The 24,040-nt window shown below is 42.6% G+C and overlaps 2 protein-coding genes across 8 annotated transcripts in view; both read left to right on the forward strand.

Moving 5' to 3' along the window:
• The first annotated feature begins 27 nt into the window (after positions 1-27).
• cyldl (cylindromatosis (turban tumor syndrome), like) lies at positions 28-9,905 on the forward strand. Of its 7 annotated transcripts, XM_060066351.1 has the most exons (18): positions 33-128; positions 380-419; positions 587-1,028; positions 1,231-1,506; positions 1,763-1,823; positions 2,235-2,377; positions 3,075-3,135; positions 3,482-3,660; positions 3,892-4,057; positions 4,767-4,908; positions 5,451-5,561; positions 6,182-6,273; positions 6,577-6,640; positions 7,114-7,246; positions 7,621-7,729; positions 7,819-7,937; positions 8,645-8,849; positions 9,184-9,905. In XM_060066351.1, the coding sequence occupies exons 3-18, from the start codon at positions 588-590 to the stop codon at positions 9,366-9,368; spliced, it is 2,487 nt and encodes an 828-aa protein (XP_059922334.1). In that variant the 5' UTR covers positions 33-128; positions 380-419; position 587; the 3' UTR covers positions 9,369-9,905. The 7 variants fall into 7 exon arrangements, with proteins under 7 accessions (XP_059922337.1, XP_059922334.1, XP_059922339.1 ...); XM_060066352.1 differs by lacking the exon at positions 33-128 and having other exon boundaries at positions 138-419; positions 4,770-4,908; XM_060066350.1 differs by lacking the exon at positions 33-128 and having other exon boundaries at positions 139-419.
• A 10,214-nt stretch (positions 9,906-20,119) lies between these two features.
• Positions 20,120-24,040, forward strand: part of ghrhrb (growth hormone releasing hormone receptor b) — a 28,850-nt gene continuing 24,929 nt past the window's right edge. The window contains exon 1 of the mRNA XM_060066364.1: positions 20,120-20,639. Within this exon, the coding sequence (XP_059922347.1) occupies positions 20,550-20,639 (90 nt within the window). The 5' untranslated portion in view covers positions 20,120-20,549. The remainder of the gene's footprint in view (positions 20,640-24,040) is intronic.

Consider the following 24,040-nt stretch of genomic DNA (forward strand, 5'->3'; position numbering starts at 1 on the left):
ACGCAAATATATTTGTTTTTGTTCCGTCAGCATAGGAATGGGCTTCCATAGCCTAGTGTCAGATAAAACCAAAATTAATCAGCTGTGAGGAGGAAGTTCAAAGTGCACACAAGAACGATTCACGCCAGGTAGTTTGCAGTTTTATTTATATTCGTTTGTATACTCTTGTATTTTATGCATTTGTCTGTAGTGTTCATGAAAATCGCAATATAAAAACAATGTATTACTATATTTAGTATTATTATACACCAGGTAGTTATACGAGTTAGCTGGATCTTTTACAAGTTACTGTCGCATTCATGACGACATGAGGCTCGGTTGGTTATCTTGTCAAAATGAAAGGGGAAGTAAAACCGTGAAACAACTTTTACCAACCAAGGTTTCGGTTGCCGAAGAAACAGCCGAACAACTAAATAAAGGTAGGCCTAAGTTGTTACCGCACTTAAATCCTAAATGTTTCGATTATTGTATGCATTATCTGTTGAATTATGTTGCATTGTCTCGACTGTTGCCATGCTTGTAGCCTATAGGCCTATCGTTTGGGAACTTCATTGCTTTATTTACACGTTATTCACCTTTCTTACAGCATGGAATCAACGAAGAGTGATGTTAAATTCTTCATCCTAACGAAGATAAATCATTCCAAACATGTCCAACGGGGCAGCTTATGCTCTATCTCAAATTCCAGATATGAATCTGAATACATCACTCGAAAGAGAGCCACAATACATGTGACAGGCATGGGCTCCAATACGGAAGAAGTAGTATTGATTAGTGACATGGTTCTTTTGAGTACGAAAGAGGCTGAATTGCTTTATGCCTTAGACGGGAACGACACCAGACTGAAATGGTTTCAAGAGAAGACAGCGCTGAAATCAGCTGTGGGCCTCACTATAGATACTCGAGTCACTGTCATGGGATACATACAGGACCTTCAAGGAATCATTCGTTACATTGGACCGTTCACAAAATACACATATGCTAAGCCTAATACCATATCAGGAACATTTTTTGGTATTGAATTGCAGGTATGACTCCTTTACTACCAAGAGAATGCAAACACACTCTCAAGATTTTGTATTCAATAAAAATAAGCATAACCTGCAATAACTGCTCACTGCAGTTGTGTTAAGAAAATAAAAGGTGTTGGCTGTAAACACATCACTGTACATTAATCCAGATGCCCAGATGGAGCAGTGGCTTTATCGTCGTGTTCCTCTTTCTTTGCAGGGAAACGACAAAGGAAAAGGGCAGTATGGTGGGATCACGTCAAAGTCCTTCTTCCAATGTGAGAATAACAATGGCCTCTTAGTGCCATTCTCCAAAATCCAACCTATAGTGCCTAGTTCCCTTACACTGTCAACCCAGCAGGCCTCCTCCCAGAAACATTCCAACCAAATAACCAAAGGAGAGACTGTTCGCTACGTTGATGATAAAAGCCAGGCGTTATGGCTAGTAATGGGAGTGGGGGACCAGGATGGAGAGCCGATGGTCAACATTACCACAGTACGTCATTGCTAAACATTTATTTTTCTATTCTTTTTTTCAGTTGGAAAGGATTGTTTTTAATATAATTCTCTATATTGTATCTATTGTGCATTTATTTAGAGTAGTCAGAGTTTGATTTTCAATTTCTTTACAGCGTTTCATTTGCATTTCCTTTCAGACTTCTAGAAAGGACTCACTTTACCACTGCGACAGCCCCTTGTTTTCTGTATTGCGATATTCTCCATAAGCAGTTTCTGTTTCTCTGTCTTTACAGGATAATAGAACGATCGACGTTCCAATGAATTGTGTTGCCAGGGTGATCACAGAACACAAAGGTTTGAGTTTTGCTATGTAAGAAAAAGATGAGATGTACTTTATTAACCCGATGATAATTTGGTTGTCACAGCAAAAAGTACAGGAAGGTAATGAGAATCATGAATTGATTTTAATATTTTGAAATTAATGAAATATAAGAAAATATACTGAAAATATCAATAGCCACAATAAGAGTTGTAGAAATGTAGGTGCAAAAATAAATGTATACATTAGCGATGAAGACATTGCATGCAAGTCTCTCCAAATGGAAAACCATACATTTTTAGACACAATTTTCTAATAATCCAGTGAGATGCAAGAGAAGCCTCTGTTGTTGTCAAATTCTTCTCCTGACCCCCCAGAGCCCAATGGCCTCTTGGTGCCATTCTCCAAAATCGGACCTAAAGTGCCTACTTCCCTTACACTGTCAGCCCAGCAGGCCTCCTCCCAGAAACAGTCCAACCAAATAACCAAAGGAGAGACTGTTCGCTACGTTGAGGATGAAGGCCAGGCGTTATGGCTAGTATTGGGAGTGGGGGACCAGGATGGAGAGCCGAGGGTCTGCATTACCACAGTACGTCATTACTAAATACTAGAGCTGTCAGTTAAACGCGTTATTAACGGCGTTAAAAAAATTATCGCGCGATTAACGCAAATATTATATTTACAAAAAAAAAAAAAACTTTTTTTTTTTTTTTTTTTCTTTGCCTCAAAACAAAGAAGCAGTAGCCTGACTGCTATGTTCAAATGACATTTGTTCAAAGCAGTCGTTTAATTGCACTATAGGCTCTTTTTTTGTATCGTCCTGTTTTGATCAGTATATGCCAATGTTGTTATCAATAAAAAATCATTTGCACAAGACAAGCCGATGCACTTCACCATGTTGATAAGAGAATTAAAATGAGAAGAATTATGGGACAAAAAAATCAAGGGATATTTAGCATAGAAAAATAATTTGCGATTAATCGTGAGTTAACTATGACATTAATGCGATTAATCACGATTAAATATTTTAATCGCTTGACAGCTCTACTAAATACTTTATTTGTAATTCTTCTTTTCTGTTGGAAAGGATTCTTTTAAATGTAATTCTCTATATTGTATCTATTGTGCATTTGTTTATAGTCAGTAGTCAGTGTTTGATTTTCAATTTCTATTCACCATTTCATTTGCAGACTTCTAGAAACAACTTTCTTTACCTCTGCCACAGTCCCTTGTTTTCTGTATCACAATAATCTCCATAAGAGGTTTCTGTTTCTCTGTCTTTACAGGATGATAGAACGATCAATGTTCCAATGAATTTTGTTACCAGGGTGATCACAGAACACAAAGGTTTGAGTTTTTCCGTATAAGAAAAATATAAGATGTACTTTATTAATCCGATGATAATTTGGTTGTCGCAGCAAAAAGTACAGGAAGGTAAGGAAAATCATAAATTGATTTGACTATTTTGAAAATAATGAAATGTAAGAAAATATACAGAAAATATATATGCACACAATTAGAGAGGTAGAAATGTGGATGCAAAAATAAATGTAAACATTAGCGACCTAGACATTTCATGCAAGTATATCTCCAATAGAGAAACCATACATTATTGGATGCAAGTGTCTAATAATCCAGTGAGATGCCAAAGAAGCCTCTGTTGTTTCCAAATCTATGCTTCCCTGACTACCAGAGCCCAATTTGTTCCTGGGTGCCAGCGCGGCCTCGGTGGAACCACAGACATATTCTGAAACGGTTCTCGGTGTGGACTCCCTGATTGAGTTCAACTTGGCTGAATGCGTCGGCTATGGGGTGATCCGCTGGATTGGTGTGGTGCCTGACCGAAAAGATACCATGTGTGGTCTGGAGCTGGTAAGCCTCACCAAAACCATCTCTGAATCAGTCTGGACTTTCTCTTCTGGCCGTAGAGTCTGGGAAAGGGGAAAGGGCTAAGTTGATATTGTTTTTGTTTTTTAATTCATATATAAAGCTATTTAGGAATTTAAGAAGACAGAAAAAGTGTTTATAGATAACATCTAGCCACCCTCCTTCTAGCCCGCTGTTCCTTCTTACCATGAAACTGTTGCTCACTCCCTCCTGTAGGAGGAACCGCGGGGCACGAGCGACGGCACGTTTAAAGGGAAGCGCTACTTCAGCTGTCCACCGAAGAAAGCCTTGTTCGTTAAGCTGGAATCCTGCCGGCCAGACACGCGCTTTTCCATTCCATCGTCGGCCAAGCCCGGCATTACGTTTGCCCACCAGAAACACGGTCAGGATCAAGAGCGGATACGATTATAGCTTGTGTCTCGCTTTCTTGGTGTACATTTAAGCGTCCATTTTGGGTATCTTCTTTGTGTAAAGTCTGCATGAATTAAGAAAGCCGACGATGAAGGTAGCATTGTATAACTTGCTAGCATGATAGCAATTCTGAATGCCAGAATTTAAAATACTTTTTTTTTTACAAGTATGCATTTGTAGTTCCTTATAGGTTTCTTTAAAAGGTACAGTATGTATATTAAAGCACACTGTGGTTCAAGTTGGAAAGGATCTGGTCAGTGCTACTACAACATATGCCTCATCAGGAAAATCATGAGGAAAATCACTGAAATTGAAAAAGTCAGCATTGTATGCTGTATTGTGTATCTTAAAGGGGACATATTATACCACCAGGTGTGATTGTGATTGGCCTTACAAGCCGTTTCGAAAGTCTGCCCCATATGACATCACTAGTGGGCGTGTCCACCTAGATCTGTGCTGGATAGATAAGTCTACCAGCCTACCCAGTGGACTGAAGTAAACGTTGCTCATCTATGCAACTTAGATCTCTGTGGACACGCTCACTAGTGATGTCATATGGGGCCGATTTTCGAAACGGCTTGTAACGGCTAATCACCCTCACACCTGGTGGTATAATATGTCCCCTTTAACTCTTTATTGTGATTGAATTAAGGGATGTGAATGTTTGGTCTAATCCTTAGAAGACGAGGACACAAGGCACGAAGGCCCCTGTGACACCGTTGAGCATATCCAGACAGACCAGGTGGACCGGATTCTGATTGGTCGGATGAAGGGCATCCAGGGCCACTGTAACTCCTGCTACATGGATGCTGCCCTCTTCAGGTCTGGGGGATGATGGCGTTTATAACAGCATATGAGATAATGGTTTTCCTGTGTTTGCCCAGATCTGTGGGTCGATACTTATTGTTGGTTGACTATCAAGTCTTTTTTTATCGAGTCTGATGTTAAATGTCTGCACCAAAACCAAGAAAAATTCTCGAATGTCCTGTCATACATGCATTCAAAGTAGTATGACAACGGCATATGAGACCGGATAGTGTATTGTCTAGCCAAAAAGTACTGGGTTTGAATCACAATGTCTAGTGCCTAATCTCTAGGTATCCTAGAGCAAGATGTCTTTACTCTGCTCTGTTAATGTTTGATTGATTTTATTTTGTGTTCACTCTGTAAAGTGTCTTAAGTATTTAGAAAAGCGCTATATAAGTCTAATGTAGTATTATTATTATTATTATTATTATTATTATTATTATTTATTAATGGCATCTGAATCTTGAAGACCCTTTGGATTACTGACAAATCATTTTCTTCAGTACTTGAGTGTGACTTGGTAGTACCGGCTCCCTCTGTTCTTCCCCTCTTTCTAGTTTGTTCTCTTGCACCTCTGTGCTGGACTCTCTGCTGTTTAAGACACTGAAACCAGAAGACGAAGAGATCCAGAACACCCTGCTACGCGATATCGTCAACCCTCTCCGCAGGTGAGTGGGACCGCAAATGAAGACCACTATTTTGTCTTTTGGCTCTTTATTCATTCGTGAAGAACAAATCAACTTAGGCTGGGAACTCCTGTATAGTACACAGTCGATATTGTACATTTATATGTAAGTGCTGTACACAAGTTTCTGAAAGTTGCAGCAAACAAACATGTTTTAGGTATGCATTTGTATTAGGGATCGACCGATACCGATTTTTTAGGGCCGATACGATGCCGATATTTTTTCATCAGCCTTAGCCGATACGCCGATACCGATTTTCTTGAGCCGATTTTTTATTTATTTATTTTTATTTTATTTTTTAAAGGAACATTTATTGAACTTCAATATAAAAAACAATATTTAACAAATAGTAAAAACAGGTGAAGTAGAACAAGTAAGAACAAGTAGATGAACAATATTTAACAAATATTAAAAACAGGTGAGGTAGAACAAGTAAAAAAAAATAAAAAAATCGGCGAAAATCAGCCGCGTATCGGCCGATACCGATGCACGTAAAAACCGCGAATATCGGCCGACCGATATATCGGTCGATCCCTAATTTGTATGCACTATTTATTTGTACCTTTAACTTGGAAGTACTTTCTGTTGCTGTGACTGTGCAGTAAGGGTTTTGTGGAAGGGAGACACATCATGAAACTACGGCAACAGCTCTTAAACCATGGTTACAGCCATACCTTCACCACTCATGAGAAAGGTAAGCCGAACGGAGACTACACGCACTGCTTGAACACGAGATGTTATCGCTCTTCTTGGCTTATACTCCATTATGTTTGTTGTGATGTCCTCCATTGGTTTAGTGTGGTCTGTGTGTGGGTTTTAATATCCTCAGTTCTTTAGTGTGGTATGTATTCACATCTCAGTCTTTAACTGTGTGGTATGTCTTCATTCAGTGTCAGTCTGTAACTGTGTGGTATGTCTTCAGTCAGTGTCAGTATGTAACTGTGTGGTAGGTCTTAACTCAGTGTCAGTCTGTAACTGTGTGGTATGTGTCTTGCAGATCCAGAAGAGTTTCTGACCATCATCATGCAGCACATTATGGCGTTGGAGCCACTTCTGAAACTGTAGTTACAAATCTTTTGTATTAGATTTTTTTTCGGAACCTTCTTACAAAGCAGGAAAAGACACTCAGATGCAAAGCAAGATACAATTTCTATAATGAATTAAAGCAGGACAGCTTCGGAAAACTCAACAAGATAGGAGCTGTAAGAATATTTAGGATTATAGGCAACCACCAGCGAGTGAAGAGTACAGTTGTGCTACTAGAACGGTACATCAAATCTAAATCACTAAGGCAAAAGTAATGGGCAAGATAAGACCGGTATCTCTCAACCATCACGGTTGATATGTACCGCATAGAAATCAGGTTTTCCCATTAGAGAACCACAGTACCGTGGACATTGTTAAAAGGCATAGTATAAGCAGCTAGTTTATTACGAATAAAACATTTATCCAATAGCATCATCTTTCATTCAACATTATATTTGTAGAATATACGCGCTTGACGGTACCTCTGTGGCCTGTTCCTGTTCCGCAGCTCCACAGCTGGAAAGGTGCAGGAGAGCTACTGCTATCAGATCTTTCTGGACCAGAACCACAGCCTGGTTCTGCCCACCATCCAGCAGCTCCTGGAGCACTCCTTCCACAGCAACGGACTCAAACTTGCGGAGGTAGGCGTCTGGCATCAGGCAATGTAAAGGTTTAGGTTATGTTTGTTTCACTCTTTGTCAAATGCTTTGGAATTTAAGTATAATTTATTGGGGCATACATACTTGACGATGACGCAATAGTTCCCCTATCAAATATATTATTTAAATAAAATGACGGTTATTACGATGATTTTAGTTAGATTACAGACATTATTCAATAGCTTATGTTACAATGAAAAAGGACATCTCCATGGAATTCCTCCCTTTACAGATATGTTACCACTTTATTCCAATAGGTGGCAGTATCGTGTTATTATTTGCTGATATCAAGGCTGTGTGAGTAGTCTGTGGTGGTGTATCTGCATGAAATTAATGAATACGGGGTCCATCTCCAGGCACCCTCCTGTCTCATCCTCCAGATGCCTCGCTTTGGGAAGAAGTTCAAGATGTTTGAAAAAATCATTCCGTCTCTGGAGCTGGACGTCACTGACCTCCTCACCGAAGGTCTCTGCACATTCATGAGCATACTAATTAGGACTAGCCAAATCCAATGAGGTACCATAACTGTGTGTGTCTGTGTGCGTCTCTCTCAGGTCCTCAATACTGCATTCTCTGTGGACAAATAGCCCTAATAGAGTGTACAGAATGCTTTAAAGACCCCGTCTTCAGCCAAACAGGATTCAAGGTCTTCTGCGAGACCTGTTCTGCACAGGTAGGTTCACTCCCTTAGCCAGGCATCGCCAGACCAATTTGCTCAGTTAATTTTCGGCTCCCAAGGGGCTTTATCAACGGGCCCACAGCAAAATGCCTCTGGATGCAATTGGATGCTCTTACAGCCACTAAGAGCAACGAAATGTGCGATACATCAGAGGCAGCGATCTTGTTTGTTTATGAAAATGCCGCTCAGCAGCGCGCCCATATGACGCTCCTATGCCATCATATTTGTCATTGTATCAAACACGCCCCGTATTAGATAAACGGTTGTGATTGGCCAGACCCGGTCCAGGTCTGCTGGAACTTGGTCTGAACGGGGCTGGGGCCAGACGCCTATGCCAGAGCAAAATAAAACATGAGCCTGCAGGTTTGTCTGGTTCCAAGACTAACAGTCCCACTTATGATGTCACAAACGGGTTGATTTTGAAATGGCTTGTGTTGGATAATTAACAGCACACATGTTGGTAGTAAAACTCTATTTTTTTTCATTTGAGTAACCGAATATCGTTCTGTCATGCAACTATTTTTATTTTTATTTCCACACACATGATAAAATTGCCCTGGAGTGATCACAAATGCCCCTGAAACATATTACACAGGGCAATAACAGCCCATGTGGTCCAGGTTTGTGTGAGGGGGGGGGGGGGGGGGGGGGCTCCCTGGGGCGGTCTATCACCTGACTCCCATGTCTCCCCCCACATGTAGGTCCACTCCCCCTCCGAGCGTCAGGCTCACCGCCTCAGCAAGCTGCTGCTTCCAAAGGGTTTCCAAGAGTCCCTTCGTGTTCCCCCGGAGAAGATGGAGCTGTTTGCTGTGCTCTGCATCGAGACCAGCCACTACGTGTCCTTCGTCAAGCACGGACCAAAGAGCCAGGACTGGATCTTCTTCGACAGCATGGCGGACAGGGAAGGTGTGCCGCGCAGTCCTACTTAACTAATTGTTATGCATTTGATTGTCGTTTTTCACCTTTTTTTTTAAGCAGATGTTTCATTTATAATTATCTTATCTGATTCACAATAAGCCACCGCTTAATATCTTTGCACAGAAAAAGCAAAAAAAGTAATTCCTTGAAACAGATTAAAAAATATCTTAAAACGCAGCACGATTGTTTATATTTTAAACAAAAACAGGACCCTAATACATACAAGTATAATAATGTTAATATACATAGTAAAAGTTTTATAGTATGTGTAAATATAAAGTTATACTTCACAATGGATATCATTCTGTGTCCCGTGCTCTAGGGGGACTGAATGGATATAACATCCCCGTGATCGAGGCCTGTCCCGAGGTGGGAGAGTACCTGGACATGCCCCCTGCGGAGCTGGCCAATCAGGTGCCTCGGGACATGAAGGGAGTGGCCAAGCGTCTGTTCTGCGACGCGTACATGTATCTGTACAGGAACCCTGCGTTGGAATTTTATCGCTGACGTTTTGATAAAAATAACATACAAGTATGATGACACAAAAATATGTGCACCAGAAGTCTATGCAATCTCATAATCATTATGTTTTAGATTTGTTAAATTAGACAGGTTCATTCTTTGTATCCTTTGTATCCTTTTGCTCTATAATCTGACGATACTGCACTTCCAACGATATATGCATATTTTTCTTTAGATATTCACGAGCATTATTTGTTTATTTGACTAGGATATTTACATCCTAATTTCATTCTTGGGCAAATGGGTTACTCCATGTTGGTGCCCTCATGGTAAGAATCTAATTTGATTTGTTTTGGGAACATGGACCAATCTACTGAAGAAATTTGTATGTATATTCCGATTATTTCAATATTTATTAAATGGGCTTGTTGGGGTTTTGGGTTATATTTTGGTCATTTTACATATGGTCATATATTTTTTATTTAATTCAAATTGATTGAATCCTGTATTAATCAAATCTGTAATTGTCTTATCCGAGCTTTATAATCTTTACAATAATAAAATAAATAGGAAATACACTTATCTTTGAACAAAATGGACTGTATTGATACAGGGGCCTGTCCATGGGGGGTGGCGGGGGGCATATATCTTGCCCATCTTCATACAACTGACAAGCCTTAGGACTAAAGCCCGGAATATAATTTCAATGAGGGTTAGAGATAGTCACAGCGACTTGTGGGCGGTTGGTTTAATGAGGTGAGTCGTGTGGAAATGCATTCATTCACGTTGTATATTGCTGACCAATAACTGGAAGCGGACTATGGGAGGGCTTGTGGGACACGGACGAGTTCGGCTAAGGACCCCACACTGCAGCCATCGAAGACAAATGCGGTGCTTGATTTTGTCCCAAACTTTCCATTTTGACTGCAAATTAGAAGTATAGCAAGGCCTTTAGTCTAGACATGCCAGACCGACAGATTGTCTTTCATTAAATCACGCATCGTGGATGTTCATATTGATCATTCATAATGATTTATGAAGTGTCAATGGATTTGAAGCCCCTTTTCAGAAACAGAAAACCCTCATGCGAACATGAATGTAGGCTAATAATTGCTAATGAATAGTTCATGTAGAACCAAATGATACGTATAGGGGCATGGGATATTACGAGATGAATTTTGCAGAGTTCTAAGGTGCTCATTTATGCTCCTTAGTCCAAGAACCGCAGCTGGAGAGGAGTCCTCTGTGGCAGTGGATGGTTAAATCTGTCAGACGCGAAGAGGGTTGAACATCGATCTATGCTGTAAACCGTCTAAAATAGGAAGGGACTAGAATAGTTTACTCATGAATAAAAGATCAATGGGAGGCTCGCAGGACGGGGAAATGTCAGGGCAGATGGAAAAGATTGAGGAAGGACGGATGGAGAGGATGTGGGCCTATTGTTTGTGTCGCAACGTGAAGCAGCAGTCAGAGTGCATTTCATATTTTCTTCTGTGATGAAGTATTTCCATTAGCCGACACGAGGACATTAGCAGTAGAGGATGTAGGATGTAGGTGTGATGGGACTTTGACTGCATTTTTGGCGTACATACTGCTTAGTTCATTTCTAAAGTGCTATTGGTTGGAGTAGCCTATTGTAGAATATGTAGTGAGAGTCAATTTGTATTCTATTCATACAGACGGTTGGTTCCATTTATATCCTTCCTTGAAAGTTTAAAAAAATGTCATTCCATCTATAGAACAGAGAAACAATTATTGATTATGTAATAGGTCATTAATAAGTCATTGTCTGAAATAATATTTTTAAGTTTTTAATGATCATAGACGAAAGATAGGCTACTATAAATATTCTTGGTGTTTCCCAGTGTTCAAATAAATATATTAACAGATATCAACCGTTTTCCCCATGGGATTCCTTGGCAGCGTCTCCTCTACTCTCTTTCCATACCGTCCAACAGGACTTGACCCATCTCCGGACTCGGAGCGCCTTTGATGTAGGATGTATGGTTCTCGTCAGCGTTAAATTAATTCAATAAGGAAACCACGGTGCCAAATACACGAATGATCAGAAATGTCCGCATTGAAGTGTCGACATCCACGGACCGCCCGCCTCTCTCGGCCCCCTTATTATTATACAACTTCCGACATCTTGTCTTTCCCTTCTCTCTCTTCGTTTGATCGCGCCGTCCACTCTTTGCCCTTCCTGTGATCAGCTCTGCGGAACGACCTCTAGTTAAAATGGACGAGGTGTAGCATCTGTACTCGTGCTCGGTGGTGTAGACTACAATAGTACACTTTCACTTTCTGTTTCATATTCCCGAGGGCACCGCAGGATACAGTAGGGAGAATGGAAGTGTTCCAGTATTTTCACAGTAAAAACTGTCAACGTTTAGCTCCAATCCCTCGATACATTCAATTTCATGTAGAACCTATTTTGTATATGACTTAGTTGACCTGCCAATTAGCAGATCCAGATGATGTGCTTCCAATATCATTGAGGACTTTTACCTTGCAAGTTCCCCCTTTGGTCTCTGAGACACAGCCTTGCAAGGTTGTTGGTGCAATCCTCAGCACCTCCTTAAAGGTGTAGAGTCTAGCATAGGTAGCCTTGAGAAAGATACCCAACCCCTGTCTGCTCCCCCAATGGCCTACTAATTTGGTCTTGAATGAGTCTGCAAACGAAGAAAAAATGTAAACATTTGAACACATTTTAAAGTAAATGTGATTGGTTAAAATATTTACACATTACTAATGTAGACAAAATTGTGCAAATAATACAATTAATTGTACAATTAATAATACATGATTAATTGTAAAGAATATAAATCTTGGATAATTAGATTTTTCTAGTTTGGCTGCATTTCTGTCAAGGAAAGGATTGAATTAATTTGACTAAACTATTTAAATGGGTAAGTGTCTTGGTTTTCTACTCCGGAATTAAATGTATGGTGATTAATGCATGTACCTGTGATTATGCATTCTACACACCTGGGACTCAGACTTTGTTATCAAGCTTCATGTGAGCATGTCATGGACATTGACTGAAGTCTGAAAGAAGTTGGGACCTCATCCTCTAAATTATTGCATCTTTAGATTTCCCATATGGCAGGATATAATGGCCATGTTGTCTTTTCATGTTTTTGTATACTTTGTTAATTTATCATGATTAAGAAAAAGGCGCCTCTTGTCAGCCTAACTGACAAAGCCTATAGCTGATAGCTATAGCCAACCATAAGTCCATTACGTAGTAAAGTTGCCGAGATATACGCAAGGTAAACGAAAGACCACCTGCATGATTTGACTACCTTCCAAAGCCTTTCACTGGAGGATTTTTAAGTGCTTAATTACATCTGAGGTTTGCAACGCCTTTAGCTCAAGCATGGGTTGTATTTGTATTTGAAGTAGGCCTACTGTAATCAGGGCACACTTGAAAATGAGAATGTCACTCAATGTGTTTTTTCCCCGAAATAAGTACTGTTGCTGATAGATGGATTGATATGTTCTAATAAAAAAATCCACACATCCACAGCACCGTGTCACGCAGTTCCCCTGTAGATGCATGTCTGAAAAACCATACGCCTTCTTATTCATAAAAACATAATTGGAGCAGCACGCTTCACATGAGTTGTAATTGTAACCCGTGAGGGTCCGGGGTATACCTTCTGCTTTCGTCTCGAGGGTCATCAATTAATCATACCCGCGGACTCGGTCTTTGATTCCGCCACGAGCGGCTCTTGGTTCTCAGTGCCCACGGGAGCTGCAAGATCTCTGTGCAAGCACGTGCGTTTGTTATAAGAACCACATTCTGCAGGAAGCCCCCTTGACAGTCACTTTCTGTGCACAGTGAATAGCCTGAAGTGTGTGGTAGGTGACTAGTTTCATAAGCACTCCCCAAAGACAACGCCTTTTGTAAAGCATGTGTAGTGTTTGGATGGTTGCGGGATAGTTCAGTGGCTTTGGGTGTTGGGGACAGGGTTTGATTCCCAAAGTCCACTGCCTACCCGTTGGCATTCTCGCCCAAGATGCCATTTCCCCTACTTTACCTGGAGGCCTACCTTTATTCACTGCAAGTCATTTTGAATAAATTCTATCCTATCTTCCCTGCGACACACACGCACACGCAGCCTCTCCCTCTCAATGAAGATTATAGAGGGAAGCGCGATACAAGCAGAAAAAGATAGAGCCTGTGTGTGTGTGTGTGTGTGTGTGTGTGTGTGTGTGTGTGTGTGTGTGTGTGTGTGTGTGTGTGTTCGGTGCCTGTGTGTGAGTGAGTGAGTAAGGGATCGAGTGAGTGAGTGAGAAGTGGTCGATGTAAGTAATTGAGTGATCGGGCGAGTAAAAAGGTTTGTCTTCACAATCACTTGGATCATTCAGTCTCTCGGCATCAAACAATAGTCCATCTTAACAGAATATTAAAGGTCCCATGGCATAACAATTTCACTTTATGAGGTTTTCTGACCTTAATATGAGTTCCCCTGGCCTGCCTATGGTCCCCCGGTAGCTAGAAATTGCGTGCACTTGCTATCCTGCTCAGCCTTTGAAAAAACAAAACTCAGACGCACCGTTTTGGATTTTTTCCCCGGATGTCGTCATACTGGGAAATGTTACCTCCCCTTTCTCTGCTTTGCCCAATGAGCTACGACCGTGTGAGTGCTACATGTGTGTGTGTGTGTGTGTGTGTGAATACACACACTGTAACGCAAGTGCTGTACACTTCTTTGTTATTTGGATAACCGTTCTGCTGTTGGTGTTATGGCGCATAACATTATCTCACCGGGGAAAGGAACTTTGGCTTTGACTCCTTGAAGTACATAAACCGCGACATGGAGGAGAAAGCTGCCAGCTGCCCGCTACCCGCTGCCGAGGCGGTGGTCCCTCGGTAGCGGGCAGCGAGGCTCCGGCGGGAGACAATCGCGGTCAACAATCGAGGGCAACAATCCATTTCTCCTCCATGTCGTGTTTCAGTCTACTTCAGATTGATGGACGTGGAAGAACCAGAGACGTCGGAGAAACCAACGCAGTCGTTTGAGATTCATAATATCGTCTGAAGGCGCACACAGCTTTTGGCCATGATAATATATATTATATGATATAGATATCTATGCATAATATGATATTATTTAGAAATATAGCTCCAGGACTCCCACCGGAGCACCCAGAGTGTTCTAGAATATTTACAGAACACGGCAAAAGACTGTGTGCGCCTCGCTATTGCGATACATCCACTGTAAACAGAGCGCATGGTACCGTGGCTGCAAGCTGCTCAGGGCCACTCCCCCACCCTCCTTCTTGACCCGCCTCTCTCCTCCTCATTTGCATCAAAGCTACAGACACCGAAACGGCACGTTTGGGGAAAGCTCAATGTGCGACTGGCTCGTAGTGGCTGTAATTCTACACCACGGCTGAATTTCAGGAACGTCTTCAAATACTGTGTTAGGGGCCCACTAATATCTATATTAAAGCATCCATAAGGTAGCATGCCATGGGACCTTTAACCAAATGACAATAAATTATGTCAAAACCATTCCATCAATAATCACCTGCTAGGACACGACAGAATCCAAGTAAATAACCCCAAGTTAGCACACTGCTTATGCTAACACCACAACGATGTCCCTTTATTCCTGAGCTTCAACCTACAACAACATTAATAATGATTAAATTTATATAGCGCTTTTCTCACACTCAAAGCGCTTTACATAGGGGCACAACAATAGATAAACAAGAAAAAAGTTAGAGTTGATGGGGCTAGGGTTAGTGAGCGATCTAGGGGTAGGCAGAGGAGAAGAGATGAGTCTTGAGGCGGGACTGAAAGATGGTGAGGGACTCAGAGTAACGAATATCATGGGGGAGGGAGTTCCAGAGCCTGGGAGATGTCCTGGAGAAGGCTCTGTCACCAAGGCTGTGGAGTTTTGATGTGTGGGTGGAGAGGAGACCGGCTGAGGAGGATCTGAGGGCCCGGGGGGGTTGGTAGAGGGAGAGAAGGTCAAAGAGATATGGGGGGGCCATATGGTGGAGGGCTTTGTAGGTGAGGACCAGGAGTTTGTAGTGGATCCGGTGTGAGATGGGGAGCCAGTGGAGATTCTTGAGGACTGGGGTGATGTGGTGCCATGCTTTAGTGTGAGTGAGGAGACGGGCTGCTGCATTCTGGACCAGTTGGAGTCTGTTGATGGAGGTGGTGGAGATGCCGGCGAGGAGTGAATTGTAATAATCAAGGCGGGAGGAGATGAAGGCATGGATGAGTCTTTCTGCAGCGTGGGGTGTGAGGGAGGATCTGATCTTTGCAATATTACGGAGGTGATAGAAGGAGGTTTTGACAGTGTGGCGGATGTGGGGTTCAAGGGAGAGGGTGGAATCAAAGATTACGACAAGGTTGCGGGCCTGGTGGGAGGGGTAGACCGTGGTGCCGTCGATAGTGAGTGTGGGGGGGTTTGCGAGTTTACTGAGGGTGGATTTAGAGCCAATGAGGAGGAGTTCAGTTTTGTTGCTGGAAGTTTCAGGAAGTTATTTTGCATCCAGAGAGTGAGTGAAGACAGGCAGGATTCAATGTGGGAGAGGGGGGGGTTGTGGGGGATTTGGTGCTGAGGTAAATCTGGGTGTCGTCGGCGTAGCAGTGGAAGTCCATGGAGAAATGGCGGAGTAACTGACCAAGGGGGAGGAGGTAAATGATGAAGAGGAGGGGGCCAAGTACAGAACCTTGGGGAACGCCTTGTGTGACGGTGGCTGTGGCAGATGTGTGTTTGTGGAGGGAGATGAAATGAGATCTGTCGGAGAGGTAGGAGTGAAGCCAGCTGAGTGCAGTTCCTTCGATTCCGAGGTTGCTGAGTCTGGTGAGCAGGACGGTGTGGTTAACATTAGGACACGTGTGCTTGAATGTGATGCTGCCCATTAGGCCATCGAACCTACCAGTAATCATCACCCACGCAGCTCAATTGGGACAATGTTCTGCATGCATCCTCAGATAATGATGGTTAATGCAGCCATGTTTTGTACCATTACACATCTTCGTTGCCCTCTAATCGCCAATGCCTTCCAAACACCATGGCAACAGCGGTGTCTTGGAGGAGCGTCTCTCGGCAAACAGAGAGGTGATCAATGAGATCTCTTAAAAAAAAACGACACGAGTCAAATCCTCAATTAGGCATTATTAGGACATTGTTACTGCCTTCCTTAATGGATGTCCTCATTAAGTTACATTGAGTCACCACAAACATCCCAAAACATCACGCATTGACTACTGTAACTCCCTTCTCTTTGGTCTGCCCCTCAAGTCCATCCGTAAACTCCAACTGGTCCAGAACTCTGCCGCCCGCATCATCACCAGAACACCCACCATTAATCACATCACTCCTGTCCTTCAGCAGCTTCACTGGCTCCCGGTCAAAACACGCAGCCACTTCAAGATGCTGCTCCTCACCGTTAAGGCCCTCCACAACCTCGCTCCACCATACATATACTCCTACACACCAACACACCCACCCGCTCTCTCCAGTCTTCCTCTTCCATTCAGCTCACGTGCCACCCGCCCGCCTGGTTACCATGGGTTCCAAGGCCTTCAGCCGATCTGCCCGAATCACAGCTAAAAACACATCTCTTTAAACTGGCATATTCCGTCGAATCATTGTCTATCACCCATTTCAACCCACCTGTGTAATTGTTTAAATGTGTCTTGTTCTGGTTTTTTATTATTGTTTTTTTTGTTCTTTTTAACTCTGCCCTGTAAGGTGACCTTTGGTGCTCTGAAAGGCACCCTCAAATAAAATGAATCATTATTTATTATTAAAAGAAATCCGATCTGTGTAATTTAGATGTGAAGAATCTGCTCTCCAGACGAAAGACTTTGTGACGTTTTGACTCGAAAGTGATCAACCGATCCAGTACAGACGAGAGCTTATCTATGTGGGCTCCTCCTTACAGGAGTGGTGACCTTAAAGGTCTTGACGAGACTTGACCTTTGTTTTTTCTTCTTGACCGGATCACAGAGCTCTGACAGGAAATCTCTCTACAATACTCTATGCTCCTTAATTTCAAGTGGAGCAGTCTAGTGAAGCTCCTCCCAAACCATCTCAGTCTTGGTTTAAATAAATAAGCAGGACATCCTATGCACTGTACACACCGGTAAAACATGCTAACCAATACAGTAGGAAATAACAATACAACGTTTACAGTGCTACTATCGTTGTGTTGTTCTGTGTAAAAAACAGAGCACGGAGAAGATGGAACTCCTCCATCTTATGAAATCACACTGCTGGAACGAGTGGTGCCTGTGCGCATGTGCGTGTGCACGTGTGCAGTTTCGCAGCCTGTAGCCGTTTTCCGGTCTCCCATTATAGCATAGGTGTTGTGGCTTAATTTGTGTGTGTACACGAAAACAGAGGATGTGTACAGAGTGGTGCGTTGTACAGCAACCCAACGGACTGGGAGCCCTGGGGGGGGTTTTCTCCTTTATCTATAGGAGGAACTCCAAGTGAGAGAGAAGCTTTTTTGTTATATGCACTGCATCACAACACCAGCATCTCTCTGCCTTTCCCTCTCTCTCTCTGTGTTTGGATTTGTAACCATATACGTTACTACTGGGGGTTCAACCCGTATTAGTTTGTTAGTTTTTGTTGATAAGGCATCCTTGATAAGGATCTAAACCTCAATAACAAGAGAATGTGACATAGGAATTTTAACATTATGCACAAAAGATATTGTATTAATCTCAGATGGGCATTCAGGAATGTGCTAATGAATTAATGTACTTTATTCTTATTATTTCATCTAGCCCATAGCTTTTCACCAAAGTGACAGAGCAGATGCAAATATGAATAGTTGTCATCAAGGAGCAGGTCAGTGTAAGGGCATCTTGCTCAATGATGGCAGGCTGCGAAGATTGGGGATGGAAACTAGAACTTTTCTGCTAGGGGTCAAATATTATACTATCCTGGCCTCGATATCCCTTTTTTCATCATAAAATAACATTAACACAAATGTAAATACAATTTGATCGATTTTCTGTCCATAACGGTTTGTAGGAGATTCAATAAGTCAAGGAAGACACCTAAAGGTTATCCTCTCAAAAATGGTGGATAGGGGTTGGACATTTCCTGTCATCCTCCCATAGTCAAAATCCTATTCTATCAAAATTCCCGCCACAAAGGGACCTCACCAAAGTCTCTCCAGTTGACTGTTAAGGACATAAGTGAGTGTTATTTTCTACTATTCAATTTATATCAATCTTTACTTCTTGTTTAGTGATTGTCATTTTAATGAAAATATACATATATTATAGCTCACGAAATCCCAGAGCTTTCTATACAGCTTTGATAAGGGAGTCCATTTCCAGTAGGTACATTTCCAACCTGTAGCACGGTTAGCAGAGGTTGGATTGGATCATCAATATTTGATTGGCGGGGTCAGGGAGCCACTACTAGCTATCCCCAGCAGTGGTATAGCAGTCCCCAGCAGTGTTATGATTGGCTCGAATGTCAGGCCTGCCCATTCTGACTTTGTTACTATTTAGAAGAGAGAAGATTGGATGGATTTGACGCTGCTGTTGTACGGGACATGCCTGCTGATGGAAACTCTTCCTGTGGGGAACATCTGTAGCTCTGCATGTTGTCACAAACAGTTTCACACACAATGTAACACACACACAAATCACTTTCCCACACAAACACACCCACACAAAACAAAAACATCTTCAAAAACATGCAGGCTCTGTTATACTCTCTATTTTACATACCAACACACAGATACACATAACTGTTTTATATACACATAAATATATGCTCACCGCTAATCACAAATTACCCCACTACACAAACAAACATGCAGACATTCTCTTACACTGACAAACTTTGTTTGTGTGAGGCCACATGGGAGGAAAGCTGGAAAAACAAAGGAATAGTCAGACATGGTCCAGGCCCTCCAGGGTCCAGACCCTCCAAGGTCTGGGTCCCCAACAAGGTTGTCCTTAGCCTGCAAGTTATTCTCCATTCTGAATGGTTTAGGGACACTCCGGTTCACATAGACACTCATCTTTCAATGTCTCTTTCCTGCATAGTTTGTTGTCCCTAGTGTGTCCCCATATACTCCCAGCGTGCCATGTCTTTCTCTGTCCTGCATGGTTTGGTGACACCTAGTGTGTCCCCACATACTCCTAGCCTGCCTTCTTCTTCTCTTTATCCTGCATGGTTTAGAGGTACAGCCCGGTCCACATTGACTCGCCTGCCCTGGGAGTCTGATTACAAAATATAATCATTGTATATATGTGTGTGTGTGTGTGTGTGTGTGTGTGTGTGTGTGTGTGTGTGTGTGTGTGTGTGTGTGTGTGTGTGTGTGTATGCCTGGTTGACCTCTGAAATGCAAATATCAACCTTACCAGACATTTGCCATTTCAACTTCTGAGCCAAAATTTAACAATTAGATTTTTTGCAGCATATGTCCATGAAGTGTTTTGACAGCGTGACAAACATTCTGCAGAAGTAAGAAAATGTATCCCGATATGATTGGGTGGGGGGAGATGCTCAAGTAAAATAATTACTTAGCTGATTAAAACGAATATGTGTTTGGATTAGAGATCTACATATCAAAGCTCCTTCTTTTGATGATATGAAATATTTGAGTGCATCCTACATTCGGATGTCGCCACTTGTAAGCCTATTTGTCTACCGAGACATCAGCAGATAACACCAAAAAGACATATTCACCAAAAAACGGTGGAATATTTGACGCAAAGGATGTCACGACGAATTCGCCCACGGGGATTAATAATTAAAGTATATCTTCTTCACTGTTATTCCATGTGGCTTTGAGACTATGCGCAGCAACGCACGTGTCATAGCCTACCTTATTTAAGACCGCACGCCCAGTCGCCTACTAGTCGTGACCATACGTCGTCTAGGACAGACTTGCACAAAGCTTTGAAACTGTACTCCCGTCCTGTTAATGATAATTGAATCTCGATAGGGTCTGCAGCTTTTTGTCCCCCTTAAACTCTCGCGCCCCCCTCATCGCATCGCACCTTGGTTGGGTCGAGTCCCGTCTCTCTCCCCATGACGTGCGTGTAGTTGGGACACTTGCTTGCCGCTAGAATGGTGCACTTCGTCTTGGCGAGAATCAATGCCCTGTTTCGCTTCAATTAATCAATTGAGCTCTCGGAGCTGAACAAAATAGAGTTTATTTTTGGGGCTATTTCATTCCTCGACGGATTTGATATTCCCACGGCCCAAGGAGAACACGATGCCCATCTGGAGAAGTTCTGCGCCGAAGTGGATATCCGCTCTGTTCCACTTCTGTCTCTGGCTCCAGTGGTTGGCGATGTTGGAGAAGGTGAGTCTCTCACCATATAAAGCAACCTATATCATTTGATTCTGGCATAATTCAATATACAACAATTTTTCATATTTTGTTATTCAGGAAATTGGTTAAGTGTTATATGCATTTTATTTGCGAGCACACATAGCACGCTTATGGTGTTTTTTTCTTCTGAAGGCTAGGCTATAGGTAAAGGGTTATAATTCCAAATAAAGTTGTAAAAAATAAAGCAGTGTATTTGCTATCATTCTATTCCTCCTCCCTGTGTTTCTTAAGTGTTGACGTCACTCAGGGTTATTTTTGAATTGTCAATGCAATTGACATTTTTGAAACAGAGGTAGGCTATGCACTGACCGTCATTATTCTACATAATGTTGAGTTTCCAGGTTATTTCTGAGAATTTGGCTAGATGAGGAAGGCATGAGTGTCATTAATAGTATTTATTAGTTATTTATATTTACTCATCAAAGACTTGGAGCTGGAGCTGACTTGGAGCTGGTATCATCAGCTCCATTTTCTTCTTAAACCCTCCTCCTTCTCCTCCCATCAAGGCATCTGATGCCCGTGTGTTGTCCTTATCCTCTGTATTAGCCGTGTTCAACAATGCTTCCATTATCGACCCCCTAATCACACAAAAAAACACACACACACACACACACACACACACACACGCACACACAAAAACACACTGCCTCTGCATTCATCAACCCATCCCCTATTGACACCTATTGACTCGTGTCAGGATTAAACCTCATCCCGGACGTTTACCCTTTCTTCTGTGCATTTCACCGCGTTATCTCCCGGTTATTGATGGCCTGTTCATACAGCAGAGTCCAGGCCCGGGTTGAATTTAAAATCCAATTACCGCTGGTATAATCTGTGTCCGTATGGCAGAGGGATAGCATGTACCTGTGTGTCCGTTGACAAGAGAACAGATTGTGCGAGATCTCTTTCGTTAGTAATTACCGTGACCAGCCTGCGAGGGCTAAAACGGTTAGGGCTGACAACTTATGCCAAAAACACATTTATGCTGCACCTGTGCAGCATAATTGTGTCTGGAACACCATGAAAAGACTGGAGAATAGGCTCCTTGTTCCAAAAATCGACTTCATTATCCTAAATTCGCCATTAAAAGGGAATACTTATGTATCCTAAATTCACCTAGTCTCAAATAACCCACTCTGTTAAATCTATGAATTCCCATGTATAACAATTTTCTGGAATCGCACAATGATCCAGACTTATCGGCTGCGGATTTTCTTCACTACAAATACCCACCTAAAGTCTGACACAAAACCATTCAAAACATGTGTTTGTGGTTGTGTGGTTGTTGAGGTCGTCACCTCACCACCACTTGATTTAGCAGCTCAGAGTTTATCAGTGGGAAGGAGATGGAGCCTGAAGCACACAAAGGGTTCCTGAGAGCCAGGAAATTACCCGCGATAGGGGGGAGGGAGAGAAGGGTGGAGAGAGAGAGAGAGAGAGAGAGAGAGAGAGAGAGAGAGAGAGAGAGAGAGAGAGAGAGACATCTATAGATATAGAGAGTGAGCAAGAGAGAGACAGGCTAGAGTGAGAGGCATAGCGAGCCAAAGAGCGAGAGGAGCCTTTATCTGTGCTCTCTAGAGGCACTACTAAGCAGACATCTAGATGCAAAGGTGAGCTATTGGACGACAGGGTTAAGCTGGGGTACTAGACCGAGTCGCTGATACCAGAAGAGGGAGAGTCAGAGACAGATTGGCATCTGTTTTGTATTCAAATTAAACTCTTACGTCCCTTTATCTTCTTGCCATTTTCATAATTCATAACAAAGTCCTTAATATATGGTAAATTCAATCCTTTACTGTTTAACGGATAGTAAGGCATAGTGCAGTGGTTGGGTTGTTTGACTCCCAACTGAAAAGTTGTGTGTTCGAACCCAATTGTCCTCAGTCAAGCCAAGGTCTAGGTGCATTGGAGAAGGACAATAAAGACTTGTATAAAATTAAACATCACAGAAAGTCTTGTTGGTTGAAAGCATTTATTCTAAATAGTAAATAGTATAATGAAGTCAGAAAAAAACACATTTTTTGATTCACCTTTACTTAAGCGATATCTCCCAGCAGGCCTATGGAGTCTCAGTGCTGCAGAAGGTTAAAAATTAGAGTTGGAGATACATTTACATTTACATTTAGGGCATTTAGCAGACGCTTTTATCCAAAGCAACTTACAATAAGTACATTTGTCATAAGAAGTGCATCAATATATCGCTGTCGGTACAGAAAGGATGTTCATAGAACCAAGTGCAAGTACAACAATCGCTAGGCTAACCAATTCCCTGTGTTACAGCAATGATACCAGCTACTGCAGTTACTACACAGTTAAGTACTATAATACAATACAATACAACACAACACAATACAGTGTACAATGGTGGCCAGAAGGGGGAGGTTGGCTATGCAGTGTCGAGGTGGACTCTGAACAGGTGAGTCTTGAGTCTTTTTCGGAAGATAGTGAGCCACTCTGCGGTCCTGAGAGCGGCAGGGAGCTCGTTCCACCACTGAGGTCCCAAAACTGAGAAAAGTTGTGACTTTGCTGAAATGGCTTTGCTAGCTCTTAGCGATGGCGGTACCAGACGTCCAGCTGAGGTAGTTGAGCGGAGGGATCGAGCTGGGGTGTGTGGCTTTGGCAATGCTTGGAGGTAGGCAGGGGCAGTTCCATCGACTGCCTTGTATGCCAGTACCATCGTCTTAAATTTGATGCGAGCTGATACAGGGAGCCAGTGGAGGTCCTGGAAGAGGGGGGTCACATGGGAGAACTTCGGTAGGTTGAACACGAGGCGCGCTGCCGCATTCTGGATGCGCTGCAAAGGTTTAATTGCAGACGCAGGAAGTCCAGCCAGGAGTGAGTTGCAGTAGTCGAGGCAGGAGATGACCAGTGATTGGACTAGAAGCTGAGCTGCTTCCCTTGTGAGGAAGGGCCAGATTCTGCGGATGTTGTGAACCACCGCAGTGATGTTTGCGGTGCAGCATAACTGATTGTCCAATACCACACCGAGGTTTCTGGTAGTTGGAGAAGGAGATACAGTGATGTTCTCAACGGTGAACAGTAGGTCCATGTGTGGGCATGGAGATAGATCAACCTTGGCATGCAGGAACACACATGACAGATTAGTCAAGGAGACGAGGAGTGGGCCATGTTGTAAGACCCCAACCAGCCCTTCACGGCTGTTACACGGCAGTTACATGCTAGTACATGGCCGTTACTTGCCTTGTACACAGCTTTGAGTGGTTCAATCGCGTGAGACAGGGATGGGACTCATTTGGTAGCCAGTGTGTGAAAATGCTCCCCCTCACACAATCAGATATGTCTAGCATTCCATCTCAGGGATAAATCTATTTGACTATAGAAATTGGATTATAGAAACCCATTAGTCAAAT

Source organism: Gadus macrocephalus, chromosome 12 (assembly GCF_031168955.1).
Source record: "Gadus macrocephalus chromosome 12, ASM3116895v1".
In the NCBI taxonomy this organism is placed as follows: Eukaryota; Metazoa; Chordata; class Actinopteri; order Gadiformes; family Gadidae; genus Gadus; species Gadus macrocephalus.

What these genes read in the sequence shown, in the direction of transcription:
- cyldl (XM_060066351.1), top strand. Translation starts at nt 588, where the DNA reads ATGGAATCAACGAAGAGTGATGTTAAATTCTTCATCCTAACGAAGATA. An exon ending in GTTTGCCCACCAGAAACACG is followed by an intron (nt 4,058 to 4,766) that starts GTCAGGATCAAG and finishes TCTAATCCTTAG; the next exon opens with AAGACGAGGACACAAGGCAC. An exon ending in CTTCACCACTCATGAGAAAG is followed by an intron (nt 6,274 to 6,576) that starts GTAAGCCGAACG and finishes TGTGTCTTGCAG; the next exon opens with ATCCAGAAGAGTTTCTGACC.